The following is a 22,833-nucleotide window of genomic DNA, read 5'->3' as shown; positions in this document are numbered from 1 at the left end:
ATGTTCTTTGAAACCAACGAGAACAAAGACACAACATACCAGAATCTCTGGGATACATTCAAAGCAGTGTGTAGAGGGAAATTTATGGCACTAAATGCCCACAAGAGAAAGCAGGAAAGATCCAAAATTGACACCCTAACATCACAATTAAAAGAACTAGAAAAACAAGAGCAAACACATTCAAAAACTAGCAGAAGGCAAGAAATAACTAAAATCAGAGAAGAACTGAAGGAAACAGGACACAAAAAACCCTTCAAAAAATTAATGAATCCAGGACCTGGTTTTTTGAAAAGATCAACAAAATTGATAGACTGCTAGCAAGACTAATAAAGAAGAAAAGAGAGAAGAATCAAATAGACACAATAAAAAATGAAAAAGGGGATATCACCACCGATCCCACAGAAATACAATCTACCATCAGAGAATACTACAAACACCTCTACACAAACAAACTAGAAAATCTAGAAGAAATGGATAAATTCCTCCACAATTACACCCTCCCAAGACTAAACCAGGAAGAAGTTGAATCTCTGAATAGACCAATAATAGCCTCTGAAATTGTGGCAATAATCAATAGCTTACCAACCAAAAAGAGTCCAGGACCTGATGGATTCACAGCTGAATTCTACCAGAGGTACAAGGAGGAACTGGTACCATTCCTTCTGAAACTATTCCAATCGATAGAAAAAGAGGGAATCCTCCCTAACACATTTTATGAAGCCAGCATCGTCCTGATACCAAAGCCTGGCAGAGACACAACCAAAAAAGAGAATTTTAGACCAATATCCTTGATGAACATTGATGCAAAAATCCTCAATAAAATACTGGCAAACCGAACCCAGCAGCACATCAAAAAGCTTATCCACCATGATCAAGTGGGCTTCATCCCTGGGATGCAAGGCTGGTTCAACATACACAAATCAATAAATGTAATCCAGCATATAAACAGAACCAAGGACAAAAACCACATGATTATCTCAATAGATGCAGAAAAGGCCTTTGACAAAATTCAACAACCCTTCATGCTAAAAACTCTCAATAAATTAGGTATTGATGGGACGTATCTCAAAATAATAAGAGCTATCTATGACAAACCCACAGCCAATATCATACTGAATGGGCAAAAACTGGAAGCATTCCCTCTGAAAACTGGCACAAGACAGGGATGCCCTCTCTCACCACTCCTATTCAACATAGTGTTGGAAGTGCTGGCCAGGGCAATCAGGCAGGAAAAGGAAATAAAGGGTATTCAATTAGGAAAAAAGGAAGTCAAATTGTCCCTGTTTGCAGATGACATGATGGTATATCCAGAAAACCCCATCGTCTCAGCCCAAAATCTCCTTAAGCTGATTAGCAACTTCAGCAAAGACTCAGGATACAATATCAATGTACAAAAATCACAAGCATTCTTGTACACCAATCACCGACAAACAGCCAAATCATGAGTGAACTCCCATTCACAATTGCTTCAAAGAGAATAAAATACCTAGGAATCCAACTTACAAGGGATGTGAAGGACCTCTTCAAGGAGAACTACAAACCACTGCTCAATGAAATAAAAGAAGATACAAACAAATGGAAGAACATTCCACGCTCATGGGTTGGAAGAATCAATATCGTGAAAATGGCCATACTGCCCAAGGTAATTTATAGATTCAGTGCCTTCTTCTCCATCAAGCTACCAATGACTTTCTTCGCAGAATTGGAAAAAACTACTTTAAAGTTCATATGGAAGCAAAAAAGAGCCCGCATCGCCAAGTCAATCCTAAGCCAAAAGAACAAGGCTGGAGGCATCAAGCTACCTGACTTCAAACTATACTACAAGACTACAGTAACCAAAACAGCATGGTACTGGTACCACAACAGAGACATATATCAATGGAACAGAACAGAATCCTCAGAAATAATGCCACATATCTACAACTATCTGATCTTTGACAAACCTGACAAAAACAAGCAATGGGAAAAGGATTCCCTATTTAATAAATGGTGCTGGGAAAACTGGCTAGCCATATGTAGAAAGCTGAAACTGGATCCCTTCCTTACACCTTATACAAAAATCAATTCAAGATGGATTAAAGACTTACATGTTAGACCTAAAACCATAAAAACCCTAGAAGAAAAGCTAGGCAATACCATTCAGGACATAGGCGTGGGCAAGGACTTCATGTCTAAAACACCAAAAGCAATGGCAACAAAAGCCAAAATTGACAAATGGGATCTAATTAAACTCAAGAGCTTCTGCACAGCAAAAGAAACTACCATCAGAGTGAACAGCCAACCTACAGAATGGGAGAAATTTTTCACAACCTACCCATCTGACAAAGGGCTAATATCCAGAATCTACAATGAACTCAAACAAATTTACAAGGAAAAACACAAACAACCCCATCAAAAAGTGGGCAAAGGACATGAACAGACACTTCTCAAAAGAAGACATTTATGCAGCCAAAAAACACATGAAAAAATGCTCATCATCACTGGCCATCAGAGAAATGCAAATCAAAACCACAATGAGATACCATCTCACACCAGTTAGAAGGGCCATCATTAAAAAGTCAGCAAACAACAGGTGCTGGAGAGGATGTGGAGAAATAGGAACACTTTTACACTGTTGGTGGGACTGACAACTAGTTCAACCATTCTGGAAGTCAGTGTGGCGATTCCTCAGGGATCTAGAACTAGAAATACCATTTGACCCAGCCATCCCATTACTGGGTATATACCCAAAGGATTATAAATCATGCTGCTATAAAGACACATGCACCGTATGTTTATTGTGGCACTATTCACAATAGCAAAGACTTGGAACCAACCCAAATGTCCAACAATGATAGACTGGATTAAGAAAATGCGGCACATATACACCATGGAATACTATGCAGCCATAAAAAATGATGAGTTCATGTCCTTTGTAGGGACATGGATGAAACTAGAAACCATCATTCTCAGTAAACTATCGCAAGGACAAAAAAACAAACACCGCATGTTCTCACTCATAGGTGGGAATTGAACAATGAGAACACATGGACACAGGAAGGGGAACATCACACACCGGGGACTGTTGTGGGGTGGGGGGAGGAGGGAGGGCCAGCATTAGGAGATATACCTAATGCTAAATGACGAGTTAATGGGTGCAGCACACCAGCATGGCACATGGATACATATGTAACAAACCTGCACATTGTGCATATGTACCCTAAAACTTAAAGTATAATAATAATTTAAAAAAAACTGCTTTCATTTATTGCCCTACCTCAAAATGATTATAGGTCAAATAAAATTAATCAACTTGGCATTCATAAATCCCCAAAATCTGTTCTCAAATTCTTTATACTCTGACACAAATGGTAATTTATTTTAACCAAACTGCTCTTCTGTTTCCAAAATACAACCTAACCTTTTCTACCAGGTATATTGTTCATACCAGCTCCTCTTTCAGCCATTTTCTCCCTTCCCACTCCAAACTGCCCAGTACACTTTCCCCCAGTATGGCAGAATGGAAATACCAAGGGCACTGGTATCAGAGAGACCTGGGTGCAAATTCTGGCTCCACCACTGCCCAACTAAGGGTTAGTGATCAAGTTACTGAATCTCTCCACAGTCTCAGCTTCCTGATCATAAAATAATAAAATTTCACCTGATCCAAGGAGTTATTATGAGGATTAACTGAGATAACACAGTCCCCCTGGCACATAACCTATTAATTTTCTTTACTAAAAGCAGGGATATTTTGAAGTCTTTTAATTCTTTTTTAGACCCACTACTATACTGAGTTTACAATGTATGACCAATAAATCACTTATGATAATCACAGACTCTCTAATTAAGCAGAGACAAACATTATTTAGACAGAGAAGCTAAAAAGCAAAGGAATTACTTGACCTCTGGGATCCAAGGTCTGTGTGATCAAGCAAATCATGGTGACTTCTCTTTCTTATATTCTCCTAGGCCCAAACCAAGTAACCCCTTTTTATGTGTCTGGGAGCTATTTAAACATCACAAAGTATCTTAGCGCTGTATCTGGCCATACCAAGTGCTAAAACAAATGTCTTTGAATGATGGGAATTAAAATTAGTAAATGTTTAGAGTTTCAAATGTTTTAATCCACTCTTAGAAACAGCCATATCAGTATAACAATTTCAAATATTTGCTTCGATTGTTTTAAAACACACACACACACACACACACACACACACACACATGCACACACGGAGAGACCATGAGAAAAAGATACAGAACTAACTCTGAAAGAATTAAAGAAAAATTTAAGGATGGGAAAATATAATTATACTTTTTTAGTTGCACAGGGTGCGAATAGGGTGGAAGAAATTGAGGAAAAATGTAATTAGTTTGTTACTTCTAATCAAACCACTTCTGAAGCATAACTTTATAGGCTCTTGCTCTGATTTTTCATCTTATCAAACATATGAATTAGTGGGAAATTATAGTGGTACTTTAAAGTTCTTGGCTGCTGCTGCATGTTTTTTTCTTAGCCTAAGAAAAGTACCTAGGAATAATGAAAAAACATAGAAATCCTTACTAATTAATAACACTACTAAACTGACAACAAAATAACATCAAAACTAATATCATTACAGTCAAGGATGTTTTAAAATTGAATAGAGGCTCCAAAAGGATTTAAATAAAGAAGTACCAGACAATGTGGTCAGCACCTTAACTCACTAGTTAACCACTAATAAAAATTTTTTATACTAGTATCTTTTTCCCAACAAAAGAGACAAAATGAGGTTTCAAGGATATAATTTGGCAAAAAGTTAATATTCTCCATCTTCTGTAATAAACACTGATTCATACATACAATCTATTCCCAAAGCTTTTAGAGATACATACACAGAAGGCATAAATGGGAAAGAATTTATGGGTGAAAATTAATGCCTTGTAAGAAATTCATTAATTTTTTAAATATAAAGTTCAAGGTAATCACCTGTGACTGTTCTATTTCTGCTTTGTTTAATTTGATCCCAAGGATTTCAGCAGCAACTTTCTGAAAGCACAGGAAGACCTACATAACACAAATGGGTTTAAATGATTTAAAAGAGGCACGCTTAAGTTAACTTCAAATAAACAGAATTTTCTTAAAAATGATAAACAGCAATAATTGCAAAAATATGATATAGCAGGTGATTCCAAAAATAGCTTTATTTGTCAAATGTAGCAACATTTTAAATACAATAATTTTTAAATTATTAAGCCGTAATTTAAAACTCCATGCAATTCAATGAATTGGTCATTTTCGCTAAACGCACACATGAAAGATTTAACATGATGATTACAGCTACCACTTCAAAAAACAACAAAACAATCCTACTTACTACTATAAAAACTCCCATAATTCCTGAAGAAAATAAAAATAATCTATACTTTACCAACCTAGTTTTTCACTGTCAATTTTATCTTGGTCCTTTTAGCCGCCTTTGGCCTATCTCAAAAGGTCTTACTTTTTAACACTTTAATACTCTCTGTGCCTTTCATATCATTCCAACAAATTCTCCATGTATCTTGAGTAAAGCAACTTGGTACTGTTTACTATATCTTATCAGTTCAGAGTAAAGGAAAAATATATGCCATTACAATTAAACAAAAATAGACAAACATTTTTCTATAAATAGCCTTTCCACACATAGTTAGCTTATGTCAGGTCCACTATAATTACTAGAGTTCCAATCCTGACATTTACTGTAGTATAATTTATCTTTTCTTCATAAATGTCCTACCATATTCTTATCCCTATTCATCACATGCTTATAGAATATTTACCAAAACTTTATTAATTTTTATTTCTAACAAAAAAGGATACATATTCCTGATAGCCTTATGCCGTTTGTACCCTAAGAAGCATATATTAGTTCATTGATGGTCAGTGTTCAAGGAACAACAGGAGAAGTACTGTGGTGGAGTGGAGAGAAAGAGTGATTATAAAAGAAGATGAGCAAAGAGATGAAGGAAGTACAAAGCATGTAGAATCTGGTAGGCTACTGGAAGGACTTCGGTGTTTACTCCAAATAAAATGGAAGGCATGGGAGGGTGGCTCAGTGTGACTTTTATTTTAACAGCATTAGTCTGGTTGTTTGTATTGAACATTCACTATAGGAGACCAAGTGTACAAAAAGAGAATCAGCAAAGAAACTAATGTAAAATATTATGGAGGCTGAATCAAAGTGGTAGAAGTGGACACAGTAAGAAACAGTCACCAGGTTCTGGATATATTTTCAAAGTACAGCCAAGGGGATTTGGTGACAGATGTGGGGTGTGAGAGAAAAAGAGGAGTCAAGAAAGGCTCCAAAATTTTTTTGGCCTGAGCAACTGGTAGATCTGCTATTTATTAAAGTGAGGAAGACTGTGAGAGATTTGAGGAGGGAATATCAAGAGCTCAGTTCTAAACATGTTAAACTGGGCAGCCTATTAGACATTTAAGTGGAGATGCTGAGTGGGCAGTTGGATATAAGAGTCTACTGTTCAGGGGAAAAGTCTGAGCAAAGCCAGAAGACTAAATAAAGCCATTAGGGGAATAAGTGTAGAAAAAGAGATATCAAAGGACTGAACCTTAGTTGGCTGGAGAGGTAAGAAAATTAGTCAAGGGGACTGACAGAGTAGTTAGTTTAGTAGGAAGAAAACCAGGAGGCGTTGTATCCTGGAAGCTAAGTGCAGAGAGTATTTCAAAGAGAAGAGAGTGATCAGCAATTATTTATGTTGCTACTGAATCAAATAAGATGAGGGCTGAGTACTGACCATTGGATTCAGCAAAAAGGAGGCCATTGATGACCTGAATAATAGCAGTTTGGGTAAAATACTGAGGGCAAAAGTCTGCTGGAACTGAAAGAGAAATTGGGAAAAGAAGAACTAGAGACAATTCTTTCAAAACATCCACTGGAAAATGAAGGAAGGAAATAAGGCAACAGCTAGAGAAAAAATGTGGCATCAAGAATTTTCTAGTTTTTAAGATAAAATAAGTCATAATATTTTCTGTGCTGAAAGAATAATCCAGTAGATGGAAAAAAAAAATAATCCATATGAAACAGAGAGAACTGCTAAAGCAATATCCTTGATTCAGTAAAGATAAATGGGACTAGTACACAATGGAGAAGGTGGCCCTAGCTAGAATAGATCCCAGAGTAACCACAGAGAAGACAGAAGATATGAGAACAGATGGGGTAAGTACGATGAGGTTAGACCTGGTAGCAGCAGTATGTAGAAGCTGTCTTCTGTTTGTTTCAAATTTCTTATAACATAGGAAACAAGGTCATCAGCTGATAGAGGAGGATAGTTTGAACATTTAAAGAGAGAAGAGAAGCTATGAAATAGTCATCGGCCTGGCGCAGTGGCTCACGCCTGTAATCCCAACACTTCGGGAGACTGAGGCGGGTGGATCACGAGGTCAGTTCAAGATCAGCCTGGCCAAGATGGTGAAACCCCATCTCTACTAAAAATACAAAAAATTAGCCAGGCGTGGTGGTGGGTGCCTGTAATCCCAGCTATTCGGGAGGCTGAGGCAGAGAACTGCTTTAACCCAGGAGGCGGAGGCTGCAGTGAGCTGAGATGGCACCACTGTACTCCAGCCCGGAGGACATAGTGAAACTCTGTCTCAAAAAAAAAACAAACAAACAAACAAAAAAAGTCACCTACGTGAGGGGAAGAGGTGATAGACTAGAGACATAGAGCATAATTACTGAGCAGCATTATGGGCCCACTTCAGATTAGTGATTGTGAACTTAAAGTAAAACCTCCAGCATGCCTCTGTGTTTTTCTCTGGTCATGTTCATGGGTACACCCATGAAAAAGTGGAGGCTTGGTTTAAACCAGAATTAAGGTTTACACAAGCAGATATGACAAAGTGAAAGAGGGAAAAGGGAACTGAGAGTATATGCATGGCAATGACTTGGACTGGCCATGAGATTTAAGTTCAGAAGAGAGAAAAATGAAGACATGAAAGGAGGTTAAGATTTTGCAAAGGTGTTAGGATCAATGTCTTGTAGGTCTTACTAGGGTTGAGCATGGTTGTGTTAGGACATTCAAAGGTGTGAAACAGAAGATTGTTGGTGGTTAGTGATTAGGATGCCTGATACTGAGATAATAGAGGAGCCACAGTAATTTGTAATGACATGATCTGTGGTATGCGAGAGTGACTAAGGTGGAGTCAGGGAGAAACAAGGATACTGAAATCACTAAGAATTATGACATAGGTAATATCAGAGAAAGTATAGTAAGCCAGGAGCTCATCTCCTCAAGCGATGAGAAAGTTACCTGGAGCTAGAGATGATTACAAGTCTTAAAGTAATTTCATAAGAACAAACCATTTCAAAGTACCACTTTAAAAAAATGAAGTTTTTTAATAGTGGTTCAATATAAGCACACAAAAAAACACTAAGTGGCAAAAAAAATACTAAGTGGTTAAAAACAAGCTAAAATACTACAAGTTAAAATAATTCTGACATGGCAAAAAAGCCCCTGGGAAGATTAAGTGAGGGTAGAAGCCCAGTGAATCCATGGATGAGTTTATCTACAATTATTGACATTACATTTTTTAAAAAGGCATGGATGGGTGAGTATGTGCCCATGTTCACATTGTCTGAGGGGAAAGGATTCCAGGAGGCCAAATTTTTTAATGGGTCTTACCAGAAGAAAGAATAAACCCCCATCATATTATTTATTTTAGGTGTAAAACTATAAAGGATATCACAGAGAAAAACATCAAAAATCTTAAACCACAGAAAAATTTCCAACTTCTTTTAGTTGAAAAATGTCAACTGGAAAAATAGTCAAATGGGGGTCAGTGAAGATTATTTGAAAAAATTATGATATATGACTATTAGCACTAATATAAAAATGGTCATAGAAAATTTCTAAATGCAATAGAAAATTATAACAAAAAGCAGAAAGTGAATAACTAATAAAACTTTTAAAATTTCAACCTCAATTATAATCAAAGAAATTCAAATTTAAATAGTGAAGTGTCTTTTTTCTTTTTGGGGGCCTACCAATTTGACAAAGATTTTAAAATAAATACCTAAATAAATCCTGAATGTTAAAAGGATGTAGTTATGGCAATCATACAATGCTGGTGATAGCATGAATTTAGTCTTTCTGGTGGTGATTTGGCAATGTTTCAATCCCCTTTCAAGGAATCTACCTAAAGAATATAATCAAAACATCAAAAACTTATGGACAAAATTTTACATTAGAACATTACGTTCAAAATTTAACCTATATGTTCCACAATAAGATTGAATAAATTGTTGAACATTTATTAAATGAATTATTCAATCTATTAGTAAATGACATAGGAATAATAAAATATTAAGTAAAAAGTAAAATATAAAATTATTTCTATATTATAATCTTATTTTTTAAAAATAAATATAGGGTTGTGGTTAAGACTGTGAGCCCCAGAGTGTCACTATATGCCTTCACAAATCCTCTCTCCTCCACTTAATAGGTGTGTAATCTGGACCTCATTACATAATTTCTCTAAGACTGATCTATAAAATGGTGATAATCAGAGTAGTACAATGTCTATAATAAAGTAAGCACTCAACAAATGCCATCTCCTAGCCACAGGCAGCAGCACTAGTGTGAGCATCAGGAAAAGAGACCAGATGGAATCATATGAGATAATGAGTGGTTATCTCTAGCTACTGACATTACATGTGGTTTATATTCATTTTAATTCCCTTTTTAAAAATAACCATAAAATTATGTTAAAAAATTATAAAAGTAATATAACCAGAATAAACATGTTATATCTAATCTAAGGAATTTCATGTTTTCAATAGGAATTAATTTGCTCCAAAGGTTAAATAATGGAAGTATACTTCCTAGGAATGTTAGTAAATAAAAATAAAACATCACTTAAAATATACAGTATTCATTATTTTACTTACAGAGTCTCCTGTCTTTGCTGATACAAAGTGGCTACTAAAACCATTTTCCTGGCAAAACCGTAAGTGTTTTTCAGGTTTTATTGTTCGCATATGCTCCAAATCAACTAGAAAGGTGTTAAAGAGAGAAAATAATTCAATATTAGAGTCTATCAAAACATTTTTAACATGTTTAAATTTGACTTGCTTTCCAATATTATATTCCAGCTTCAACACTAGCTATGTAATCTTGGACAATTTATTAAACCTCTTTATGACTCAGTTTCCACATCTATAAACTGGGAATAACAAATATACCTATTTTGTAGAGAGTTATTTGATAATTAATCTATGTATCATGCACAATGACCAGCACATAAGTGCTAAAAAAAAATGTGAACTATCATTATTATTATCGTCTGTATAAGTTCAGGCACACTGATGATGCTCAACAAAGATCTACTTAATATAGTACATTTAAGCATGGTGATTAATTGAAGGCAAGTTGTACTTACCCAAGCATATTTGGCTTGAAACAGTCTAATTACTTTAATAATTACTTTAACAATTAGCTCTGTAATCTCTATAAGCTTGAATGTTAGCACAAATACATAACTTTCTGCTTAAGAGATCAATATTACATTGTGTGTTTACATTAATTTATAGCCATATTTTAATTTCACAAAGACATAGTTCAGTTGTTTTCCATCTAGAGAATCCATTTTGAGAGTAAGGGGCAAGGATATATTTCCTTGAATAGTTGTAGGTGCTTTAAAGCAAAGCACAGTACTCATATCCAATACTGCTTTTATCCAGCACAGTCTATTTTTCCAAATGTGATCCTTTATTTAACAGTTTCTCTTTTTACAACACTACAGACCCTATAAGCATGTTTATTCAATGCCGTCAAATTATAAGGCAAATATATTCACAGGATTTAAGGACAACTAGGTTCTTTGAGTCAATATAGGAAAAAAAACTTAAACTGATTTCCTGAGGAAGGGACCCAACTGACTTGTAAAAAACTTGTAAATTTGCAAATCTAGTAAGCCTACATAATAGTGCCAATTGATTATCAACTAAAAAATGCACTCATACTACATAAAAGACTTTATTTAAAATTACATTGAAAGTCTTTAGTTTGTAGGCTCAAGGGTTCTCTCGCTAGGAGTTTTTTTGTTTTTGTTTTTTTGTTTTTTTTAATCTAATGGGGTATTCCTGAGCCCCATTTATATTGCTCACCTTGGAAAATACGGAATTTTTTTTTTTTTTTTTTGAGACAGAGTCTTGCACTGTCACCCGGGCTGGAGTGCAATGGCATGATCTCGGCTCACTGCAACCTCTGCCTCCTGGGTTCAAGCAATTCTCCTGCCTCAGCCTCCCGAGTAGCTGGGATTACAGGCGCCTGCCACCACACCCAGCTAATTTTTTTGTATTTTTAGTAGAGATGGGGTTTCACTATGTTGGCCAGCCTGGTCTTGAATTCCTGACCTCAAATGATCCGCCCACCTCGGCCTCCCAAAGCGCTAGAATTACAGGCGTGAGCCACAGCACCTGGTCTTTTCGTTTTGTTTTTTTGTTTGTTTTGTTTTTTGCTTTTCTGGCCACAGTGCTATTCCTTAAACATCACTATCTCCTTATTTACAAGTACAGGCAAGGAATGTCCAGATACCATAGGCATCAATTTGTGGAAGACTAAAATACTAAGCTATTAGCACTCACATTTATATATCCAATTTATCATAATATTGAAGCTAACTTTTCTAATTCAACAAGAGTAAGAACAAATCTTGTCGTGAGGAAAAATCCGCACTGAAATCACCACCCATTGAAATCACCATCCATTAAAAAATAAATAAAAATAAAAGTTGTGTCACTTAATGTGTGTGTACATTTGTTTTTTCTAATGGTTTATTGTTTTTTATGTCTCTTTCTCTCTCCTTCCTTCCAAATCTCCATCTGTCATTTACCACTCAAACAAAAGTTTTTTTCCTAACAAATATAACCATGGAAAGACTAGTACTACCATTGGTCGATCAAAAAAAAAAAAAAGATTTATTCAACAAACATTTATTGAGCATCTATTATATGCCAGGTATTGTGGCAGGTAGTGATACGGTTTGGCTGTGTCCCCACCCAAATCTCATCTTGGGTGGCTGTGTCCTCATCCAAATCTCATCTGGAAATGTAGCTCCCATAATCCTCACAGGTCATGGGAGGGACCTGGTAGAAGGTAACTGAATCATGGAGACGGTTTTTCCTGTGCTGTTCTCATGATAGTAAATAAGTTCTCATGAGATTTCATGGTTTTATAAAGGGCAGTTCCCCTGCACACGCCATCTTGCCTGATGCCATGTAAGGCGTGCCTGTGCTCCCATAAGAGATTTTTGCCCTAGGGGAACTAACGGACCTGAATGATGCAGGGCAGTCTTGCCTATCACACAGGGCTAGTCCAACCTCCGCATCCCTCGGTCTGCTGGCCTCTCCTGAGGTCCCAGCCTGGCCATACTTGCTTGCAGTGCAGTCTTGGATGTACTGGGGGCCCACATTATACTCCTGCACTGGTGCACTGCATCTGACTGGTGGAAAGTAGTGCTTGCCGCCACACACCAGCCTGTCTGCTCCCTCGCCCCAGTGAACCCTGCCAACCCCACCACCTCCAGAGCCCCACCCCTGCACCAACACTGCTGCAAGAGTGAAACTAGGAAGGGAGAACAATGGACCTCCCCTACCCTGAGCAGCCACCCCTACCTGAGTGATCATGCACAGAGGGCAGGCACAGACCTGCACCCGCCAGCATCCGACCCCCATGCTAATACCACCACCAGCACCACCATGGACACAGTCGCCAGCAGGGTCCCTGTACCCCTCAAAGCAGTATTGCCTCTGCTGCTGCTGTGAATGCCTGCAGGGAGGCAGGCACCTGCTAGCACCCTGCTGCAGTTGATGAGTGTGTACCCCACCATGCTGCTGCTGCTGCTGCTGCTGCTAGCACATGCAAACAAGGACAAATCCCACTGCTGCTGCCTTACGAAACACTTTGGCTAGTACCACCTATTGAAGTGTAATGACCAGTGGTCCAGGAATATGTAGGTCCCACCAGCACAGTAGGTTCCTAACCTGGAGGAGTCAGAGAACAAATCTGGGGCTGGATACAAGTCCCCCAGATTTAGAGCATGCAGTCCAGGAGTTGGGAGCTGAGGCTTGGCCCCCTAAAATCTTCCAGAAATGAAGCCAGTTGACTGAACCCACCTTAAAGCACAATCAAACTCTCAAGGTCATCAAATAGGATAAAAGAAAAAAAAGTCCGAAGATCAGCAACATCAAAGATTGAAAGAACATGAGCCCACAAAGATGAGAAAGAATAAACATAAGAACTCTGGCAACTCAAAAAGTCAGAGTACCTTCTTTCCTCTAAATGACAGCACTACTTCTCCTGCAAGGGTTCTGAACTGGACTGAGATGGCTGAAATGACATAAATAGAATTCAGAATATGGATAGAAATGAAGGTCATTGAGATGCAGGAGTATGCTGAAACCCAATCCAAGGAAGATCCAAATGATACAGGAGCCAACACACAAAATAGCCAGTACAGAAAAGAATGTAGCCGACCTGATAGAGCTGAAAGACACACTACAGTAATTTCATAATGCAATTGCAACTATTAATAGCAGAATAGATCAAGCTTAGGAAAGAATCCCAGAACTTGAAGACTGGCTTCCTGAAATAAATCAGACAAGAATAAAGGAAAAAGAATGAAAAGGAAAGAACAAAATCTCTGAGAAATATGAGATTATGTAAAGAGAACAAATCCACAACCCATTGGTGTCCCTAAAACAGATGGGGAGACTGGAAACAACTTGGAACACATATTTCAAGATATCATCCATGAGAATCTCCCCAACCTAGCTAGAGAGGCCAACATTCAAATTCAGGAAATGCAGAGAACCCCAGAAAGATACTTCACAAGAAGACCATCCCCAAGACACATAATCATCAGATCCTCCAAGGTTGAAATAAAAGGAAAAATGTTAAAGGCAGCTAGACAGAAAGGTCAGGTCACACACAAAGGGAAGCCCGTAAGACTAACAGACCTCTTACCAGAAACCCTAAAGGCCAGAAGAGATTGGGGGTTAATATTCAATGTTCTTATAGAAAAGAAATTCCAACCCAGAATTTCTTATCTGGCCAAACTAAGCAAAAAAGAAATAAGATCCTTTTCAGACAAGCAAATGCTCAGGGAATTCTTAGCAGACCTGGCTTACAAGAGCTCCTAAAAGAAGCAGTGAATATGGAAAGGAAAGACCACTATCAACCACTCCAAAAACACACTTAAGTACACAGACCAGTGATACTATAAAGCAACCACACAAAAAAGTCTGCATAATAACCAGCTAACCTCATGATGACATCCACATGTGAAAGAATAAAAATAGACTCATCTTTCACCATAAGCAAAAATCAACTCAAAATGGAGTAAAGGCTTAAATTTAAGACCAGAAACTGTGAAATTCCTAGAAGAAAACAGGAGAAATGCTTACAGACATTGGTCTGGGCAAAGATTTTTAGGGATGAGACCTCAAAAGCACAGACAACAAAATCAAAAAATAGACAAAAAGAATTATATCAAACAAAAACCTTCTACAGAGCAAAAGAAACAATCAGCAGAGTGAATAAATAACCTGCAGAATAGAAGAAAATATTTACAAACTATGATAAAATATTAATATCAAGAATACACAAGGAACTCAAAAAACCCTGCAAGACAACCTAGGCAAAACCATTCTGGACATAGGAACAGGGAGATATTTCAGGATGAGGATGCCAAAAGCAACTGCAATAAAAACAAAAATTTACAAATGGGATCTAATTAAACTAAAGAACTTCTCCACAGCAAAAGAAACTATCAACAGAGTAAACAGACAACCTACAGAATGGGAGAAAAGTTTGCAAACTATGCATCTGACAAAGATCTAATATCAAACATCTATAAGCTATTTAAACAAATTTACAAGAAAAAAAAACAGCTCAATTAAAAAGTGGGCAAAGGACCTGAACAGACATTTCTCAAAAGAAGACATACATGCATCCAACTAACATGAAAAAAAGCTCAACATCACTGATGATTAGAGAAATGCAAATCAAAACCACAATGAGATACCATCACACACTAGTCAGAATGGAAAAAACCCAAAAAATAACAGGTGCTGGCAAGATTGCAGACAAAAGGGAATGCTTACATACTGTCGGTGGAAGTATAAACTAGTTCAACCATTGTTGAAAACAGTGTGGTGATTCCTCAAGTACTTAAAACAGAACTACCATTCAACACAGCAACCCCATTACTGGGTATATACCCAAAGGAATATAAATCACTCTATCTTAAAGACACTTGCAAGTGTATGTTCCTTGCAGCACTATTCAAAATAGCAAACACATGGAGTCAACCTAAATACCTGTCATTGATAGACTGGATAAAGAAAACGCAGTATATATGCACCACAGAATACTATACAGCCATAAAAAAGGAGATAATGTCCTTTGTGGGAACATGGATGGAGCTGGAGACCATTATCCTTAGCAAACTAATGCAAGAACAGAAAATCAAATATGACATGTTCTCACTTATAAGTAGGAGAAAAATGATGAGAACACATGGACACATAGAGGGGAACAATAGACACTGTGGCCTACAAGAGGATGGAGGGTGGGAGGGGACAGAGGATCAGGAAAAAGAACTAACAGGTACTAGGTTTAATACCAGGGTGATGAAAAAATCTGTACAACAAACTCTCATGGCACAAGTGTAACTATGTAACAAACCTGCATATGTATCCATGAACTTAAAATAAAATATAGGAAGTTATCATGATTAGCAAGACAATGAAAATCTAAGCATCATAATTGTCTCTCCTATTCTGGTCATCTCACATGTAATCAAATAGTCATAAAATTACATTAAATTTAATTATAAATTGTGAAGCCTATTTTACATTTTTACATATTAGGGAAAAATATTAACAAAACTTGTACCATTGGAGAAATGTTATTTCTGTTGCCATTTAATGGCTCAAGTGATACATGGAAAATAGTACAAAAACAAAAATGTATACCTCATTGTCAACACATTTTGTTGGAAGATATAAGGAAAGCAATGCTGAAGTATGAGAAGTAATTATACAGTATGGAGATTTGCTACACATTTAGATAAAAGTACAGATGGCTTGAACATGTCATCTTTTGGTATTTGCCAGATTCTCCTTCAACAATGAAATCTGAAGAAAATAGCTATCTGTGAAGAATTGAGGAAAAAAAGTATGTTTTCAACATGATTGATTCTTCAATTTTAAAAAAATTTTATTTGCATGGAGTGGATACTTTTGACTGGAATGAAAATACAATTCTGAAAAGATAGCACCACCACTTTTGAATGTCAGACAAAGTATATGTGCTTCTAAAGACATTGTCCACTCAATGCAAAACTTGTTGAGGGATCTGCTCGTTTTTCCTCCCTGACTTTACCCAGGTCAAATTATAAACTTGATAACCCAAGAACTCCCAGTGTCAATTTTCACCCATCACTATCATTCAGTATTTTGTAAGATCTTTTAACAAACGTGGTGTTATTCTAACATCTCTGCTTTCAGACAGCAAGATTTACTTGGAGAGTCGGATACACCATAAAAGAAATGCTAATTAAGAGCAACATTTTATTGGTTAAAAATGTTGTCTTCCAAATAGAATAGAAAGCCCAGAAATAAACCTCACATATATGGCCAAATGATCTTCTATAAGGAGGCCAATACAACTCAATGGGGAAAAAGACAATCTCTTCAACAAATTATGTTGAGAAAACTGGATTTTCACATGTAAAAGAATGAAGTTGGACCTTTACCTTACACCATACACAAAAATTAACTCAAAATGAATTAAATACCTTAACATAAAAACCAAAAACTCCTGGAAAGAAAACACAGGGAAAAAGCTTCAGGTCATTGGACTTGGTGGTGATTTCTTGGACATGACACCAAATGCAGAGAAACAAAAGAAAAAACAGACTAACAGGGCCACAACAAACTTAAAAGTTTTCGTGCATCAAAGCACATAACCAATAGAGTGAAGAGACAACCTACAAAATGGCAGAAGATATTTGCAAATCATATATCTGACAAAATGTTAATATCTAGAATATATAAAGAACACCTACAACTCAACAACAACAAAAAACACAATTTACAAATAAGCAAAAGGCTTGAATAGATATTTCTTCAAAGATAACATATCATCAGAGAAATGGAAATCAAAACCACAAAGAAATATCACTGCACCATTAAGGTGGCTAAATTTAAAAAAACAAGGATGAAAAAGATGTGGAGAAATTGGAACACTAATGTTTGTTGGTGGGACTGTAAAGTGGTGCAACTGCTACAGAAAACTGTATGGGGTTTCTGAGAAAGTTAAACATAGAACGATTGTATGATCCAGTAATCCATCTTCTGGGTATATATCCCAAAGAACTGAATGCAGGGTCTTGAAGAGATATTTGCACATCCAAGTTTACAACAGCACTAGTCATAATAGCTAAGAGGTGGAAGTAATACAAATGTTCACTGATGAATGACTGGATAAACAAAATGCAGTGTATATATACAATGGAATATTATTCAGCCTTAAAAAGAAAGGAAATCTTGTCACATGCTACAACATGGATGAACCTTGAGCGCATTACGTTAAGTGAAATAAGCAAGTCACCAAATGCAAATATCATATGATTCCACTCTTATGAGGTAACTAAAGTAGTCAAATTCAGAGACAGGAAGTAGAATGGTGGTTACCAGGGGATGCAGGCAGAGGAAAAAGGGAAGTTGTTCTTTAATGGCTATAGAATTCCAGATTTGCAAGATGAAAAAGTTCTGAAGATCTGTTTCACAACAATATGACTACAGTAACACTACTGAACTGTATACTTAAAATGGTTAAGATGGTAAATTTTGTGGTTTTTTTAACCAAAATTTTAAAAAACATAGCTTTCCAAAGCTACAGTTATTGATAATCCACCACTCTGAAATACTTTAACGGAAAATTGAAAATTTATACAAAAGTAAATAGTATAATGACTCTTGAAGTACCCATCACTTAACCTCAACAATTGTCAAGTCATGACCAATCCTATTTCATCCATACCACCACTCTCAGATTATTTGAAGGCAAATGGAACACATATATCACGACATGCATAGATATTTTAGTACCATGTTTTGTTTTTATTTCATTGAGGCTTACAACTTTTATTCAGAAGCAACAAATTAAAATTCTGAATCTACCTTCACATAAACAGATCCAATGACAAAACCACATGATTATCTCAGTAGATGCAGAAAAGGCCTTTGACAAAATTCAACAACCTGCATGCTAAAAAACTCTCAATAAACTAGGTACTGATGGAACGTATCTCAAAATAATAAGAGCTATTTATGACAAACCCACAGCCAATATCATACTGAATGGGCAAAAACTGGAAGCATTCCCTTTGAAAACTGGCACAAGACAGGGATGCTCTCTCTCACCACTCCTATTCAACATAGTGCTGGAAGTTCTGGCCGAGCAATCAGGCAAGAGAAAGAAATACAGGGTATTCAATTAGGAAAAGAGGAACTCAAATTGTCCCTGTTTGCAGATGACATGATTGTATATTTAGAAAACCCCATCGTCTCAGCCCAAAATCTGCTTTAGCTGATAAGCAACTTCAGCAAAGTCTCAGGATACAAAATCAATGTGCAAAAATCACAAGCATTCCTATATACCAATAACAGACAAACAGAGAGCCAAATCATGAGTGAACTCCCATTCACAATTGCTACAAAGAGAATAAAATGCCTAGGAATCCAACTTACAAGGGATGTGAAGGACCTCTTCAAGGAGAACTACAAACCACTGCTCAACGAAATAAAAGAGGACACAAACAAATGGATGAACATTCCATGCTCATGGATAGGAAGAATCAATATCATGAAAAATGGCCATATTGCCCAAGGTAATTTATAGATTCAATGCCATCCCCATCAAGCTACCAATGACTTTCTTCACAGAATTGCAAAAAACTACTTCAAAGTTCATATGGAATCAAAAAAGAACCCGCATTGCCAAGACAATCCTAAGCAAAAAGAACAAAGCAGGAGGCATCAAGCTACCTGACTTCAAACTATACTACAAGACTACAGTAACCAAAACAACATGGTACTGGTACCAAAACAGAGAGATAGATCAATGGAACAGAACAGAGGCCTCAGAAATAACACCACACATCTACAACCATCTGATCTTTGACAAATCCAACAAAAACAAGCAATGGGGAAAGGATCCCCTATTTAATAAATGGTGCTGGGCAAACTGGCTAGCCATATCTAGAAAGCTGAAACTGGATACCTTCCTTACACCTTATACAAAAATTAATTCAAGATGGATTAAAGACTTAACATGTTAGACCTAAAACCATAAAAAACCTTAGAAGAAAACCTGGACAATACCATTCAGGACATAGGCATGGGCAAGGACTTCATGACTAAAACACCAAAAGCAATGGCAACAAAAGCCAAAATTGACAAATGGGATCTAATTAAACTAAAGAGCTTCTGCACAGCAAAAGAAACTACCATCAGAGTGAACAGGCAACCTACAGAATGGGAGAACATTTTTGCAATCTACCCATCTGACAAAGGGCTAATATCCAGAATCTACAAAGAACTTAAACAAATTTACAAGAAAAAAACAACCCCATCAAAAAGTGGGCAAAGGATATGAATAGACACTTCTCAAAAGAAGACATTTACACAGCCAACAGACACATGAAAAAATGCTCATCATCACTGGTCATCAGAGAAACGCAAATCAAAACCATAATGAGATACCATCTCATGCCAGTTAGAATGGCAATCATTAAAAAGTCAGGAAACAACAGATGCTGGAGAGGATGTGGAGAAATAGGAATGCTTTTACACTGTTGGTGGGAATGCAAATTAGTTCAACCATTGTGGAAGACAGTATGGCGATTCCTCAAGGATCTAGAACTAGAAATACCATTTGACCCAGTAATCCCACTACTGGGTATATACCCAAAAGATTATAAATCATGCTACTATAAAGACATATGCACACGTATGTTTATTGTGGCACTACTAGCAATAGCAAAGACTTGGAACCAACCCAAATGTCCATCAATGATAGACTGGATTAAGAAAATGTGGCACATATACAACATGGAATAGTATGCAGCTATAAAAAAAGGATGAGTTCTTTTCCTTTGCAGGGACACAGATGAAGCTGGAATCCATCATTCTCAGCAAACTATCACAAGGACAGAAAACCAAACACCGCATGTTCTCACTCATAGGTGGGAACTGAACAATGAGAACACTTGGACACAGGGCAGGGAACATCACACACCGGGGTCTGCCCGGGGGTGGGGGCCTGGAGGAGGGATAGCATTAGGAGAAATTCCTAATGTAAATGATGAGATAGGTGCAGCAAACCAACATGGCAAATGTATACCTATGTAACAAACCTGTATGTTGTGCACATGTACCCTAGAACTTAAAGTATAATTTTTAAAAAAATTCTGAATCTAAAGCTGTCACTTTTATCCTTCATTTGGCCCTGCTGATTCTAGTGGAACACTAACTCTCTAAATTTATGCGATGGTTCAGAATTTATTCACTTGGATAACTTCTAGGAAAAAGTGGCCTGTATATTAGGATATAGAGACAGATTTTGATGAGTAACAGGAAGTTTATGATATTAAATAGTAAACAATTCTGATTAAAATTACATTATATCAAATATCTTTATAAAGAAAATGTCCTAACAGTAAAATTTTTTCATATCCCAAGAGATGATCTCTGTTATTATTTGACTGATCCAGAGATGATAGATTATATACAAGAACTTGTCCCATACAAGAAATAACTTTTCTTGACTTTGCATTAAGGTAAATACAGAAGAAACTTGGGCTGAATATAGTTACAGTTCTTCAGTTATTTACAGACTGGAAAGAAAGTAGTGCACAGTGATAAAGAATGCACTCTCCAACAGTGTGCAAGCATTCCCTTTCCTCCACATCCTGGCCGGCACTTGTAATCCCTTGTTAATAATAAGGTACTGTATTCTTGAAAGTTGCTAAGGGAATAGATTTTAAGTGTTCTCACCACAAAAAAATGGTAAGTATTTTCTTGAATGTTGCTAAGAGAATAGATTTTAAGTGTTTTCACCACAAAAAAATGATAAGTATGTGAGGTAATACATGTTAATTAGCTTGATTTAGCCATTACACAATGTATACATATTTAAAAACATAATGCTGTAAACAATAAATATAGTAAGTGTTCTCACCTATAAAATGAGAACAATAATAGTACCTATCTCATAAGGCTGCTATAATGGATAAGATGAATAAATACACAAAAAGCAATGATTAGCATATAGCAAGACATATTGTATGTGACTGGCATATACTCATTAAGTATTAGCTAGTGTCATTGTGGTTTGTCCATGCATTTATTTACTCACCAACTATTTACGTTGTGCTAAAAGCTGGGAAGGCTAAGAGGGACACAAATAAAACGATGCTATATAATGAAATTCTGAAATCATGAGAGTAACAAAGATCTATATAAGACAATCTATAATGAGTACAGAGATGGGAAACTTCTACAACTGCTTAGGGATGATAGGAGCCATGTCACAGAGAAAGTGATGCTTCAGTTACATACTGAAGGAGGAGAAAAAATTAGTCAGATAGCCTTAAGGATACAGAGGATGTACATTCTTCTCAAAAGGAAAATGTACAAAAGCATCTGAAAGAACCTGGCTTCCAAGAGCTAGTGAAATCAGCAGGGCCTAGGCCTAAGGGTTTTGTATGTGTTAAGAAGTTTATGTGTGAATAGGTGATCATCTACAAGTTACTCACATATTCCAGCCTGCCTGAGAAAAATATATATGTAAGCACAAAAAGGGAATTCTTGCAGGTAACATATATCAGCAAACCTTACATTTTCCCTTGTTGGATTTAAATTACTTTCATTGACTACACGGACTGAAAACTCTGTTCCAGATTTAGAATCTATTCAAAAGAAAATTTTAAATGATAAAAAATGTTACCCTCCTATAGGGTTTCTGATTATGACATTTTCTTCTGTTTACCCATCTTGTATGCATAAATAATTAACTATATCATAACTTTAAAAATAGAAGATGGCAAGTTTTATACATATTATATACATGCAGCTGATTATTTTTCCTCCTGAAAGTCACTACAGTTCTGCACATTAATCAATCTAAAATTTATTCAGATTAACTGTAGAGCTATAAAATCACAGGCTACAAAAAAAAAAATAGTACATGCACTTCTTTAAAAGAAGTAAAATGATACTTCAAATGTATTAAATAAATATGACCACCTATTATATGTCAAGTACTATGCTAGTAAGCACAAGGGATAAATTAGGGAGCAATATAGACATTATCTTTATCCTCACATTAATGAGGTAGAAAGAATAATAAGTGAGCATGTAAATAAATGAGTCAATTACTACAATTATCATAATCTGAAAGTGGAAGAGGCAACCAGATAAGAGAGTAAAAGAGTGAAAGAGAGGAGTAGGAATCAGGATAGCAATGAGAATTTTACATAGGATAGCCATGGAAGACCTCTTTGATCTGAGATCTAAAGCAGTGGACTCCACCTGTTTGGCACAAGGGACTAGTTTCATGGAAGACAATTTTTCCACAGATGGGGTAGTAGGGGGGCATAATTTTGGGATAAAACTGCTTCATCTCAGATCATCAGGCATTAGTAATGATTTTCATAAGGAACACACAACCTAGATCCCTCGCATGTGCTGTTCATAATAGGGTTCACGCTCCTATGAGAATCTAATGCTGCTGCTGATCTGACAGGAG

At 36.5% G+C, this 22,833-nt stretch overlaps 1 protein-coding gene across 1 annotated transcript in view; it reads right to left on the bottom strand.

Moving 5' to 3' along the window:
- Window positions 1-22,833, bottom strand: part of RAB28 (RAB28, member RAS oncogene family) — a 125,901-nt gene that overhangs the window by 16,228 nt on the left and 86,840 nt on the right. The window contains exons 5-6 of the mRNA XM_003258490.4: window positions 9,903-10,006; window positions 4,949-5,026 (exon numbers count right to left, since the gene is read on the bottom strand). Coding sequence (XP_003258538.1) covers window positions 4,949-5,026; window positions 9,903-10,006 — 182 coding nt within the window. The remainder of the gene's footprint in view (window positions 1-4,948; window positions 5,027-9,902; window positions 10,007-22,833) is intronic.

The sequence above is a fragment of the Nomascus leucogenys genome, chromosome 20 (genome assembly GCF_006542625.1).
Source record: "Nomascus leucogenys isolate Asia chromosome 20, Asia_NLE_v1, whole genome shotgun sequence".
Classification (NCBI taxonomy): Eukaryota; Metazoa; Chordata; class Mammalia; order Primates; family Hylobatidae; genus Nomascus; species Nomascus leucogenys.
The sequence above is the reverse complement of the archived record's forward strand: the minus strand, read 5'-3'. Positions and strand labels throughout refer to the sequence as shown.